Here is a 15,231-nt window from a genome sequence, read left to right as displayed (position 1 = left end):
ACATCAGCGCCGCACACCTCCGGACCCGACACAACCCCTGGCAACGAGCAGGCATAGGTTTCAACAAGCATTGATATACATTGAATGACATTTCATGTCTGTTTGGTGCCTTAGATTGGGGTACATTATATAATGCAACTTAACATGCCCTCTTTGAAATAATGGGGGTTTAACTCTATATTTGATTAATTTGATTAGCTGCATAATACATATAATATGGTACAACCCTCTAAGGTCACTAATAGGCAATTGTGGATACTTATGATTGGAATCATATAGGGTGTCAGTAATCTCTTGACATCTTTCAGGGATAGCAAATGAAACATTGGTATGCAATCACAATAGAAAGGGTTTGCTTTAATAAGTAAACATGGCAAATAATCAAAAAGAATTTACATTCAAATATGGTGATAAATTGTTTTATTGCTTTTGTTACCTTTTGTCTATGCTTAGTGAATGCTATGTAATAGGGAAAATGAGAATTTTGACAACCCTTATGATGTAAACGGCGAGGAGAATAACGTAAAAGCACCAAAACAAAAATAAAAGTTTATAGCAGAAAAGAAATGGTTAATTTAGAGATGGCTGTGTTATCCAATCAGGGGCAGGTTATGCCTTTATTAAGATGCAGGTGTGCACTAAAGGATTAGGCTTCTGAGGACGGCATAAGCCGAAACATGTCAAGCTTTTTGAACTTGTAAGAATAGTTTTATTGATTTTATTCCTGTTTCAATAAATATTTTTTAAGTGCATAGTGACTGTTCCCTGCTTTCACAGTTTATTTCTATCAATGTAGCGGACCCACTCTGAGCAAAATTCCCTGTACAATGGGTGTGTGTATATATACTTTTCCTCAATGCTAGTCATCACAAGGCAAGGGAATGCTGGGGCCACATTGGACCCCATCGCTGTCCGTTTCTTCTGCAGGTAAAAATTGTCATCAAACATAAAGAAATTGCTAGTCAAAACTAACTCCAAGAGTCTGATCAAGAAATCACACTGAATGTCACTTTGGATATTGAGCATATATGGCTGGTGAGCTGATCTTAACTGTTCTTTACCTCTGACATCAACAAGGCATTTTCGTCCACACAACTGCCGCTCACTGGATATTTTCTCTTTTTCGGACCATTCTCTGTAAACCCTAGAGGTGGTTGTGCATGAAAATCCCAGTAGATCAGAAGTTTTTAAAATACTCAGACCAGCCCGTCTGGCACCAACAACCATGCCACGTTCAAAGTTACTTAAATCCCCTTTGTGTTGCGCGGTTTGGACTTCAGCTAGTCGTCTTCACCACGTCTAGATGTCTAAATGCATTGAGTTGCTGCCATGTGATTGGCTAAATAGCAATTTGTGTTACCAACCAATTGAACAGGTGTACCTAATAAATTGGTTCACAAAAAAATAAACCATAATTTAAAAATCACATGAAACAAATAAGGATTACCAGGACCAGATTACAAGTGGTACGTTAACAGTTATGCGCGAACAATATGGGGTTTATCGTGACTGTTTGCGCACGTTGGGTTTTCCGCTCGTATTACAAGTTAAAAGTAAACAAGATTGAGCGCAATTGAAGTTAACGTACGTCGGGTTAGAGTGACCTCAGAGTCCTGGTTAACTGTTTTGCAAAACAAAAAAGTGTCACAAACACATCAAAAATACATTACAAAGTACACTTACACTCATAATAACATCATCTAATAAAAATTATTAAAAAAATATGAGGTCTCAGGTGTTAGAAAAAAAAAAAGGCAGGCAAAGGGCTTTAACATTAATATACATACATATACTGTACATGTCTAAAGATGTATATGTATGTATATATATATATATATATATATATATACATACAGTATACTGTATATGTGTCTTCATATGTGTATATATGTAATTACAGACATATATAGACATATAAACACATAAATGCAAATGTACACATATATAGACATGTATATAAGTGCATTGGAGCCCTTTGAAATTAAGTAGATGAAAACATATTTAATCAACTGTTTTATTATGTATTTACTTTAAATATTTCACATTCCAATATTCTGCACATAGCAGAATATGTTCTATGTATTTATAAATATATATTTCTATATATGTCTGTATATATCTATACCTGTAAGTATGTAATTATAAATATATATTTTACTAAAAAAACATCATATATATGTAAAAATATTTATTTATACATAAATAGAACTTATCATTTTATGTAAAGAACATTGGAATTAGAAATATTCTTATTTTCATGTCGGGTTAGCACATTTGAGAATATGGGATTGTGTTTGCACGCTCCATTGATGTCTATGGAGAAATAAATTATTGTGCGCGATATTCTAAGTTAGTTTTTTTACGTGTCGGGATATAGAAAAAAAAATTGCTTTCAAATTACAATACGAGCATGCAAAAAGCTTACTTCTAGAGCAGTTAACGCTCATGCTTGAGAGTTAAATAGCGCTCTACTTGTAATCTAGCCCTAAATGAGTTATTGAAATTAAAAAAATAACAAAACATTAATAATTGTACAGTATTGTTAAATGACATTAAAAATTGGAGCAAAATTGTTCTGAAAAAAAATCATATTTTATAGAAAAATTTAAATTTGTATTGAAAGTACTTAGGAAAAAAATGTTTAATGCACACAATAAAAATCATAATACAACTATGCTGTATGTGAAACCCCTCCCCCCCCCAAAAAAAAAAACACCTTTGAAATCTACACTGTGTGCAGAATTATTAGGCAAATGAGTATTTTGACCACATCATCCTCTTTATGCATGTTGTCTTACTCCAAGCTGTATAGGCTCAAAAGCCTACTACCAATTAAGCATATTAGGTGATGTGCATCTCTGTAATGAGAAGGGGTGTGGTCTAATGACATCAACACCCTATATCAGGTGTGCATAATTATTAGGCAACTTCCTTTCCTTTGGCAAAATGGGTCAAAAGAAGGACTTGACAGGCTCAGAAAAGTCAAAAATAGTGAGATATCTTGCAGAGGGATGCAGCACTCTTAAAATTGCAAAGCTTCTGAAGCGTGATCATCGAACAATCAAGCGTTTCATTCAAAATAGTCAACAGGGTCGCAAGAAGCGTGTGGAAAAACAAAGGTGCAAAATAACTGCCCATGAACTGAGAAAAGTCAAGCGTGCAGCTGCCAAGATGCCACTTGCCACCAGTTTGGCCATATTTCAGAGCTGCAACATCACTGGAGTGCCCAAAAGCACATGGTGTGCAATACTCAGAGACATGGCCAAGGTAAGAAAGGCTGAAAGACGACCACCACTGAACAAGACAGACAAGCTGAAACGTCAAAACTGGGCCAAGAAATATCTCAAGACTGATTTTTCTAAGGTTTTATGGACTGATGAAATGAGAGTGAGTCTTGATGGGCCAGATGGATGGGCCCGTGGCTGGATTGGTAAAGGGCAGAGAGCTCCAGTTCGACTCAGACGCCAGCAAGGTGGAGGTGGAGTACTGGTTTGGGCTGGTATCATCAAATATGAGCTTGTGGGGCCTTTTCGGGTTGAGGATGGAGTCAAGCTCAACTCCCAGTCCTACTGCCAGTTTCTGGAAGACACCTTCTTCAAGCAGTGGTACAGGAAGAAGTCTGCATCCTTCAAGAAAAACATGATTTTCATGCAGGACAATGCTCCATCACACGCGTCCAAGTACTCCACAGCGTGGCTGGCAAGAAAGGGTATAAAAGAAGAAAATCTAATGACATGGCCTCCTTGTTCACCTGATCTGAACCCCATTGAGAACCTGTGGTCCATCATCAAATGTGAGATTTACAAGGAGGGAAAACAGTACACCTCTCTGAACAGTGTCTGGGAGGCTGTGGTTGCTGCTGCACGCAATGTTGATGGTGAACAGATCAAAACACTAACAGAATCCATGGATGGCAGGCTTTTGAGTGTCCTTGCAAAGAAAGGTGGCTATATTGGTGACTGATTTGTTTTTGTTTTGTTTTTGAATGTCAGAAATGTATATTTGTGAATGTTGAGATGTTATATTGGTTTCACTGGTAAAAATAAATAATTGAAATGGGTATATATTTGTTTTTTGTTAAGTTGCCTAATAATTATGCACAGTAATAGTCACCTGCACACACAGATATCCCCCTAAAATAGCTATAACTAAAAACAAACTAAAAACTACTTCCAAAACTATTCAGCTTTGATATTAATGATTTTTTTGGGTTCATTGAGAACATGGTTGTTGTTCAATAATAAAATTAATCCTCAAAAATACAACTTGCCTAATAATTCTGCACTCCCTGTATAGTCGCAAGAATGAAATTAAAAGTGCATTGTTTTTCCATTTTTGTAAACTTAGCTTCCCGCCTCTACTAATGGCCAGAAAAGGGATGTTCCATGGGTGCAGTGCTTCTTAACTGCAGTCCTCAAGAACCCCCAACAGGGCAGGTTTACATTATAGCTGAACCAGTGCACAGGTGAAATAATCAGCTGATCAGTAACACCATGTTTACTAAATTGCTCTCACCCATCAACTGATTATTTTGCCTGTGCACTGGTTCAGCTATAATGAAAAGTTGGTCTGTTGGGGGTACTTGAGGATCGCAGTTAAGAAGCTTGTGTATTCTCTAAACATTCCACTTATGCAGATCTCCCTGATTAATTTTGCAAATGAAAGGTGTTAAAATTGTGCCAAAATATGCAAAACACTTAATTACGCCAATAGAAAGACAAATGCACACAAAATGGAAGTGGTTGTAAGATAACATACACTGGAAACAGAGTCATTTGATTTGTATTAGTTGCAGTATTTCATTTTAACATATGCTGCCAACTTTCTTCTCCCTAGAGATGTTAACCATTTTAGCGAAATGCATTACTTAGAGAGACATCTCACATGGGCAGCCTCCTTTTTAGAGAATTTCCTGAAGGCAGTCCCAGCAAGTTATAACAAGGTTTTATTTGCCATCCAGGAAATTGTAAATACATCTTTATTATAGCACAATCCTTTTCTAATCCCTGAGGCTCCCCAATACAAACTGCTCAAAGCAATATGCCCATAAGGCTCAGGAACCTCCCCAATATGTAAAAGGACATAATACTCATATGCTAAATCACTTGAAACTGATGCAGTATAACTGTAAAAAGCTGACAGGAAAATATCACCTGAGCATCTCTATGTATATTTTACCTCACAATTTCCTCAGCTCAGCAGAGTAAGTTCTGTGTAAAAAGTTATACTTCAGTTACTGCTCAGCTGCAGGTAAAAAAAAAAAATGAAGAAATGAACAGCAGCCAATCAGCATCAACAGTGCTGAGGTCATGAACTCTTTTACTGTGATCTCATGAGATTTCACTTAACTCTGATGAGATTTCATTGTAAACTTCCTGACACTGAATAGGGAAATAAGATGAGTGTGCACAAAAGCTCACTCCCTTAGCTGTCCCGGGACAGACATACTGATTTGCTGCTTAGAAGTCCTTTACAATGGGATGTGGCTACTGAGAAACTTTTGAGGTAAAATATCTTCCTTTTTTACATAGAGATGCTCAGGTGATATTTTCTAGTCAGCTTTTTACAGCTATGCTGCATCACTTTCAAGTGTTTAAACATTTGGGTATAATGTCCCTTTAAGTATTCCATTATCATAAGTAACCCCAACAGATCCTATCACAATCACTTTTTCAGCATCATCTAAATTCAGCTTTTTAAAGCAAACAACTACAATGTTCCTTGCCCTCCTCTTCTTTGTCAGCAGTCTGGACCCTATCTAGGGGGAGGCATTTCTCATCTTTCATTTCTTGCTGTTAGAGGGCTTACTAACTAAACCTTGGTGGGGCTTAGCTCCCACCAAGGGGGATTGCTTAGCTGTAGGTGGATATTGAGATAAGGGAGTCATGCAGGGAGTCTTTTTATTGTTAGCTGGAATAAGTTAAGGAGGATAGGTATTAATTGGGCTTGGGGATCTATCAATTAGGCTTAATTGCAGTGTAGCTGTTGCTGTTAAGCTAGGGTAATTATAGCACGGTGCATCATCATGGTGTAATTTAAAGCACTCATACCATTAAGACATTTGTTTAGCTCATTGTGGAGGATATATTTTTTTTTTTATCCATCCATATTTAGTTTTAGGCTGTTGTAGATGGTGTAAATACTTTATACCAGGTAATGGTAACTGTAATAAAAAAGGTATTGCACAGGTGTTGCAACAGATTGCACATAGTAATGAAAACTATGAGATACCGGCACTTTAATTGTTACAATCTCCCACTGAAAGTTACTGTCAATATTGTGAGATGTCACTTAATTGCAGACAGGAGCTTGATTGAGTGCAAGCCACAAATGATAGTAACAGGGTGGTAGCAGTGACCTTGTCACTATTAATTGCAGCAAGTATAATCGTAGGTCCTTTATTTTGCATTTTTATTATTCCTAAAAAGTCTAACCATCATGCAAAGTACAATCTCAATCCAGCATTTCTCTCTAAATCACCAAATGTTCTACATACAAGATGTAATAAATGAAACTCTTTCTTATATAATCTTTCATTGCTAATGCATCTAGTTCATAACAGATTTTAATGACACAGTATCATTTCATTTTCCAGAATGAGTAACTACAGAATGCAGTAGCTAAATTTCATGCTTATGTATTTTACATTCGGTTTTGAGATGTATGAGAAGGCAGATGTTTTTAATTATACGTTTTAATGGTTGAAACAATATTTTCTGACAAATAAAAATGTTATGAAACAGTGTAAGTCTCTCCTTGTTACATAGATTAAGGCCATGTATTTAAGTAAAGTATTTGACAAGCTGTTTCCTTTTCCTTTTTAGCTTATGTAACCAGAATTCATTTTCCTTAATTTTGGTGGTAGATTGCTGTCCATCATAGACCCCAGGCTTAACAAGCCTTGAGCCTTCTTCTGCAGCTGGAGATCACCAGTGGACTGTGTCATGCATTGTGGTTTGACTTTGAAGTATTTCAATGGTGTGTTTTCTTGACTATCTTCACAAGTGGACACGGTGATCCTTTGGATTTTGAGCGGAAGATCTCCTGTGCTACAAGCTCTCTCAACATTGTTGGTGCACATCCTTAGAAATTTCCCCCGAACATCATCATTTCCCTGATTAAGTTTTTGAAGTTTGGTTGGCAATATGCTACTTCCAACTTCAAACACATTGAGGTAGTCTAATGAGCAGACCCCTTCTCGTTTGTATTTCTCATTACAGAAAGAATTTAGTGGGGAGTTAAGGGGTAATTTATCCTCTTGTTCCTTTACACTGTAATAGGGTGTAGGAACTTCAAATGTAGCATGGAACTGAGAGTAGTCTACACGAAAGAACCCTTCCTCCAAAGACATTACAGGTAAGAATCTATGTCCCCAAAGAACTTCATCTTCTGTGTATGATGTCCTTGCCTGGCATGTCATCCCTGAGGGGGAAATAATTTGCAAAGTGTTAGTAAATTGGAAAATATATTTGGTTACTGTGATTATTTTGATATGAAATTAACAGTTACATTATTAAAAGGATATTGCATTTAAAACATAATGTACTATGAAATAATTGATGAAAACAAAACAAAACAAAAATATTTTACCTGCCTCTGAAAATTATGCTTATACTACTCACTCTAGAGAGTCTGGAGTCAAACCATCCTAATTTACAATGATGAAATTTATCTGACTTTACCACATTCTACACAGTGATTGTTAGATTAGAACACACAGTCATTTACATCTGTCCCAAAATAGTCACAGCCAGTCAATAAGAATTCCACAAGATTTTTCAAGGGGTGCATCCCTGAACTGTTGTTTTTTTACAACTCCAAAATGGCAGCTACATGATTTGTTTCTTTATTTTCTTTATATACAGTACATTTGCATTACAGTACTTGAATACTAACATACATTATATGCATATAAAAAATTACTTTGTCACTTTAAGAGGAAACAGGGTAGTTTGCAAATTCAAAGCATTAGTCTGAAGGAGGCATTCATCAACAAGTACACGAGGAAGAGGAAGAAAAATGAGTATAGAATATCGTTGGGAAGAACACAGATCAAAGCCGTTTTAAATATTCTTATTTTATAAGCATATTTCAGAAAGCTTTTAATATAAATAACAGGTAGCCTTCTCTCTCCAAAGACCTTCATTTTAATATTTAATACCTTAATTGGGTTTCATAGCGTTAGAACATATTTAGAAGACATAAACTTTTATCTATTTTAAGAAATTAAAAATATAAAAAATGTGGTTGTAGAGTGGTTAGGACAACAAAAACATAAATTCATAAATATCACATTAAAATGAGCAAACTATTTTTTAAGAACCTAAATATAGGACTGTTTGCTAAGAGTTAATAGTAATTATCGGTACCAAGATTGTGGAAGCTTGTCTAAAGAGGATACATGTTTGTGGTTTATCAGTAGTGAGTTTATGGCCCCAATTTATCAAAGGTGTTGCGGACCTGATCCGACACTGTGAATCAGGTCCGCAAGACCTCGCTAAATGCGGAGAGCAATACGCTCTCCACATTTAACATTGCACCAGCAGCTCACAAGAGCTGCTGGTGCAACGCCGCCCCCTGCTGACTCGCGGCCAATCGGCCGCCAGCAGGGAGGTGTCAATCAACCGATCGTATTCGATCGGGTTGATTTCCGGCGATTCCTGTCCGCCTGCTCAGAGCAGGCGGACAGGGTTATGGAGCAGCGGTCTTTAGACCGCTGCTTCATAAGTTGTGTTTCTGGCGAGTCTGAAGACTCGCCAGAAACACGGCCCTTCAAGCTCCATATGGAGCTTGATAAATGGGCCTGACTGTCTCAATGGGGATTTCAGTGAGCACAAATCTGTTAAAAATTTTTTAAAATAATCAGGGCCAGATTAAAAGTGGCGTGCTATTTAGCGCCTTTGCTTGATCTTAAACTTTGCTAGAAGTAAGCTTTTTGCACGTGTTGAAAGTAAAAAAGTAAAAATGTATTCTCCCCATATAAGTCAATAGAGAGTGCACAAGAAAAAATACACATACAGAACAATGTAATTTTTATTGTAAATATATATTTCTATATATATCTACCTGTATTATTATAAATACTGTAAATATATATATATATTCTGTGGATTATTTAGAATTTTTACAGTAGTTATAATATTTTTTAATATTTTGTATTTAATATTTCAATAACATAAATTGAAGTTAGCCATTCTTCATGTGCGCTAACCCAAAGACCTAAATTGCGAACCCACATACTAAGGCCTAGATTTAGAGTTCGGCGGTAAAAGGGCTGTTAACGCTCCGCGGGCTTTTTTCTGGCCGCACCATAAATTTAACTCTGGTATCGAGAGTTCAAACAAATGCTGCGTTAGGCTCCAAAAAAGGAGCGTAGGGCATTTTTACCGCAAATGCAACTCTCGATACCAGAGTTGCTTACGGACGCGGCCAGCCTCAAAAACGTGCTCGTGCACGATTCTCCCATAGGAAACAATGGGACTGTTTGAGCTGAAAAAAAACCTAACACCTGCAAAAAAGCAGCGTTCAGCTCCTAACGCAGCCCCATTGTTTCCTATGGGGAAACACTTCCTACGTCTGCACCTAACACTCTAACATGTACCCCGAGTCTAAACACCCCTAGCCTTACACTTATTAACCCCTATTCTGCCGCTCCCGCTATCGCTGACTCCTGTATATTATTTTTAACCCCTAATCTGCCGCTCCGTAAACCGCCGCAACCTACGTTATCCCTATGTACCCCTAATCTGCTGCCCTAACATCGCCGACCCCTATGTTATATTTATTAACCCCTAATCTGCCCCCCACAACGTCGCCGACACCTGCCTACACTTATTAACCCCTAATCTGCCGAGCGGACCTGAGCGCTACTATAATAAAGTTATTAACCCCTAATCCGTCTCACTAACCCTATCATAAATAGTATTAACCCCTAATCTGCCCTCCCTAACATCGCCGACACCTACCTTCAATTATTAACCCCTAATCTTCCGATCGGAGCTCACCGCTATTCTAATAAATGTATTAACCCCTAAAGCTAAGTCTAACCCTAACACTAACACCCCCCTAAGTTAAATATAATTTTTATCTAACAAAATAAATTAACTCTTATTAAATAAATGATTCCTATTTAAAGCTAAATACTTACCTGTAAAATACATCCTAATATAGCTAAAATATAAATTATAATTATATTATAGCTATTTTAGGATTAATATTTATTTTACAGGTAACTTTGTAATTATTTTAACCAGGTACAATAGCTATTAAATAGTTAAGAACTATTTAATAGTTACCTAGTTAAAATAATAACAAAATTACCTGTAAAATAAGTCCTAACCTAAGATATAATTAAACCTACCACTACCCTATCAATAAAATAATTAAATAAACTACCTACAATTACCTACAATTAACCTAACACTACACTATCAATAAATTAATTAAACACAATTCCTACAAATAAATACAATTAAATAAACTAGCTAAAGTACAAAAAATAAAAAAGATCTAAGTTACAGAAAATAAAAAAATATTTACAAACATAATAAAAATATTACAACAATTTTAAACTAATTACACCTACTCTAAGCCCCCTAATAAAATAACAAAGCCCCCCAAAATAATAAATTCCCTACCCTATTCTAAATTAAAAAAGTTACAAGCTCTTTTACCTTACCAGCCCTGAACAGGGCCCTTTGCGGGGCATGCCCCAAGAATTTCAGCTCTTTTGCCTGTAAAAGAATAAATACAATACCCCCCCCCCCCAACATTACAACCCACCACCCACATACCCCTAATCTAACCCAAACCCCCCTTAAATAAACCTAACACTAAGCCCCTGAAGATCTTCCTACCTTGTCTTCACCATACCAGGTTCACCGATCCGTCCTGAAGAGCTCCTCCGATGTCCTGATCCAAGCCCAAGCGGGGGCTGAAGAGGTCCATGATCCGGTCAAAGTCTTCATCCAAGCGGGGCAGAAGAGGATCTTCCATCCGATTGAAGTCATCATCCAGGCGGCATCTTCGATCTTCTTCCATCCGGAGCGAAGAGGCAGGATCCTGAAGACATCCAGCGCGGAACATCCATCCGGACCGACGACTGAACGACGAATGACTGTTCCTTTAAGGGACGTCATCCAAGATGGCGTCCCTCGAATTCCGATTGGCTGATAGGATTCTATCAGCCAATCGGAATTAAGGTAGGAATTTTCTGATTGGCTGATGGAATCAGCCAATCAGAATCTAGTTCAATCCGATTGGCCGATCCAATCAGCCAATCAGATTGAGCTCGCATTCTATTGGCTGATCGGAACAGCCAATAGAATGCGAGCTCAATCTGATTGGCTGATTGGATCAGCCAATCGGATTGAACTTGATTCTGATTGGCTGATTCCATCAGCCAATCAGAAAATTCCTACCTTAATTCCGATTGGCTGATAGAATCCTATCAGCCAATCGGAATTCGAGGGACGCCATCTTGGATGACGTCCCTTAAAGGAACAGTCATTCGTCGTTCAGTCGTCGGTCCGGATGGATGTTCCGCGCTGGATGTCTTCAGGATCCTGCCTCTTCGCTCCGGATGGAAGAAGATCGAAGATGCCGCCTGGATGATGACTTCAATCGGATGGAAGATCCTCTTCTGCCCCGCTTGGATGAAGACTTTGACCGGATCATGGACCTCTTCAGCCCCCGCTTGGGCTTGGATCAGGACATCGGAGGAGCTCTTCAGGACGGATCGGTGAACCTGGTATGGTGAAGACAAGGTAGGAAGATCTTCAGGGGCTTAGTGTTAGGTTTATTTAAGGGGGGTTTGGGTTAGATTAGGGGTATGTGGGTGGTGGGTTGTAATGTTGGGGGGGGGGGTATTGTATTTATTCTTTTACAGGCAAAAGAGCTGAAATTCTTGGGGCATGCCCCGCAAAGGGCCCTGTTCAGGGCTGGTAAGGTAAAAGAGCTTGTAACTTTTTTAATTTAGAATAGGGTAGGGAATTTTTTATTTTGGGGGGCTTTGTTATTTTATTAGGGGGCTTAGAGTAGGTGTAATTAGTTTAAAATTGTTGTAATATTTTTATTATGTTTGTAAATATTTTTTTATTTTCTGTAACTTAGATCTTTTTTATTTTTTGTACTTTAGCTAGTTTATTTAATTGTATTTATTTGTAGGAATTGTGTTTAATTAATTTATTGATAGTGTAGTGTTAGGTTAATTGTAGGTAATTGTAGGTAGTTTATTTAATTATTTTATTGATAGGGTAGTGGTAGGTTTAATTATATCTTAGGTTAGGACTTATTTTACAGGTAATTTTGTTATTATTTTAACTAGGTAACTATTAAATAGTTCTTAACTATTTAATAGCTATTGTACCTGGTTAAAATAATTACAAAGTTACCTGTAAAATAAATATTAATCCTAAAATAGCTATAATATAATTATAATTTATATTGTAGCTATATTAGGATGTATTTTACAGGTAAGTATTTAGCTTTAAATAGGAATCATTTATTTAATAAGAGTTAATTTATTTCGTTAGATAAAAATTATATTTAACTTAGGGGGGTGTTAGTGTTAGGGTTAGACTTAGCTTTAGGGGTTAATACATTTATTAGAATAGCGGTGAGCTCCGATCGGAAGATTAGGGGTTAATAATTGAAGGTAGGTGTCGGCGATGTTAGGGAGGGCAGATTAGGGGTTAATACTATTTATGATAGGGTTAGTGAGGCGGATTAGGGGTTAATAACTTTATTATAGTAGCGCTCAGGTCCGCTCGGCAGATTAGGGGTTAATAAGTGTAGGCAGGTGTCGGCGACGTTGAGGGGGGCAGATTAGGGGTTAATAAATATAATATAGGGGTCGGCAGTGTTAGGGGTAGCAGATTAGGGGTACATAGGGATAACGTAGGTGGCGGCGATTTGCGGTCGGAAGATTAGGGGTTAATTATTTTAAGTAGCTTGCGGCGACGTTGTGGGGGGCAAGTTAGGGGTTAAGAAATATAATATAGGGGTCGGCGGGGTTAGGGGCAGCAGATTAGGGGTACATAAGTATAACGTAGGTGGCGGTCGGAAGATTAGGGGTTAAAATTTTTAATCGAGTGGCGGCGATGTGGGGGGACCTCGGTTTAGGGGTACATAGGTAGTTTATGGGTGTTAGTGTACTTTAGGGTACAGTAGTTAAGAGCTTTATAAACCGGCGTTAGCCAGAAAGCTCTTAACTCCTGCTATTTTCAGGCGGCTGGAATCTTGTCGTTAGAGCTCTAACGCTCACTGCAGAAACGACTCTAAATACCGGCGTTAGAAAGATCCCATTGAAAAGATAGGCTACGCAAATGGCGTAGGGGGATCTGCGGTATGGAAAAGTCGCGGCTGTAAAGTGAGCGTTAGACCCTTTAATCACTGACTCCAAATACCAGCGGGCGCCCAAAACCAGCGTTAGGAGCCTCTAACGCTGGTTTTGACGGCTACCGCCGAACTCTAAATCTAGGCCTGAATGTTTTAATTTTTACTATTAAATATATATATATATATATATATATATATATATATATATATATATATATATATATATAAAAAGAGGTCCGGACAGCAGCTCAAAACAAGGAATCCGTTATTGAGAATAGCGTAAGTAAAAACAGCAAAAATTACACTGTAATAATATATGATAATGTTAATGTAAAATATATATCTATACCTATATATCTATATAGATATACAGGTATAGGTATAGACAGATATATATAGAAATATGTATTTACAATAAAAAAATAATTTTCTTGTAAGTAAAGAACATTGGAATGTAAAATATGTACAATAAATATACAGTAAAACAAATAAATAATTAAATACATATGTACACACATTTATATATATATATATATATATATATATATATATATATATATATATATATATATATATATATATACACATACATACACATATTTAGACATGTATATGTATGTATATATACAAAACAGACCTTTGCAGTCAAACACCTTGTCATCTATCATATACCTTTTAACGCTTATAACTTTTCTTTTAATATTTACTGGTATATGATTTATTTTTTATCAGATAGTGTTTATATGAGTGTAACTATAATTTCAAATGTGTTTATGTTATTTTTTATGCATCTTTGTTTTAATGCACTACCCTTTTTGCTAGGGTTTCAGTAGCGCTAACCCAACAAGTGTAAAATGTGATTGAGTTCTTGTGATCGCATTTACTTTTAACTTTTTTTTTATTTTATTGAAAAATGTAAATAATACAATAATGAGAATAATTATTATATTGTCAATATACACAAGAAAGATTATAACAAATATTACAGTTGAGTAACGTTGATAAATTGCCAGGTATAGTGAGTATACGGGGGGAGGAAAAGGTAATGCAGGGTAGAACAAGATTATGAAGTAGGCCTGAAATTACCTTCTCATAGTACATTGTTAACAAAAACCTCGACACAACAAATTCTATATAAAATTTCAGAATAAAAGTGGTTAATGATGCCAATATAGGGAATCTATTTATCAATTATGAAGTATAATGTAGGAGTCGAGGAATTTGATTAGAGGTTGAAGTTTTGAACTAAGTTGATTGTGTGAGGGAGATAAGGAGGGAGGAGGAATGGTGGTCAGGGGAAGGGAATATGAAAGGAAGGAAAAAAGGAGAGAAGATGAGGGTAGGGAGAGATAGAGAGAGAAGAAGGGAGAGAAAAAAAAAAAAAAATAATTAAATTAACTTAGGGGGGGGGGACCTGCTAAGGTCGTGTGGGGTGGTTAAATGTTCGACTAGTATTGTCAGATTGTTCTGTTCCACAATGCACATATCATTTCATGGTTTGTGAGGTTATGGGTTTGAGAGTAGTGGTACCTCTCTAAGGTGAGGAGCTCCGAAACTTGATTTTTCCAATCTTGAAGAGAAGGGGTGTTTTGTGTTTTCCAGAGTTTGGGGATTAATTTTTTGGCTGCTGTGATCATGATCACTAGGAAAGTGTTGTGGGCATCGCTACTTGTTTTGGGGAGTGACCGGAGCAGGAGGGCTTCAAAATCAATATGGGTTGGAGTACCCAATAAATCCTAGATTTCATGAGATACCTCGAGCCAGAATTTTTTAAGTTTCGGGCAGGACCACCATATGTGGTGAAGTGAGCCCTCCTCTCCACACCCCCTCCAGCACAAGGCGCTAAGTCTAGGGAACATCTTGTGGATTCTGGTTGGGGTGAGGTACCACCTA

The 15,231-nt window shown here is 37.0% G+C and overlaps 1 protein-coding gene across 8 annotated transcripts in view; it reads right to left on the bottom strand.

The window, feature by feature from the left end:
- Window positions 1-6,547: 6,547 nt before the first annotated feature.
- LOC128646483 (G protein-activated inward rectifier potassium channel 1-like) overlaps window positions 6,548-15,231 on the bottom strand; it is a 128,731-nt gene continuing 120,047 nt past the window's right edge. For all 8 annotated transcript variants that reach the window (XM_053699601.1, XM_053699599.1, XM_053699600.1 and 5 more), the window contains one exon: window positions 6,548-7,422. In XM_053699601.1, coding sequence (XP_053555576.1) covers window positions 6,821-7,422 — 602 coding nt within the window. In that variant the 3' untranslated portion in view covers window positions 6,548-6,820. The remainder of the gene's footprint in view (window positions 7,423-15,231) is intronic.

Source organism: Bombina bombina, chromosome 1 (genome assembly GCF_027579735.1).
Source record: "Bombina bombina isolate aBomBom1 chromosome 1, aBomBom1.pri, whole genome shotgun sequence".
Taxonomy (NCBI): domain Eukaryota; kingdom Metazoa; phylum Chordata; class Amphibia; order Anura; family Bombinatoridae; genus Bombina; species Bombina bombina.
This window is presented reverse-complemented; position numbering and strand designations above follow the sequence as displayed.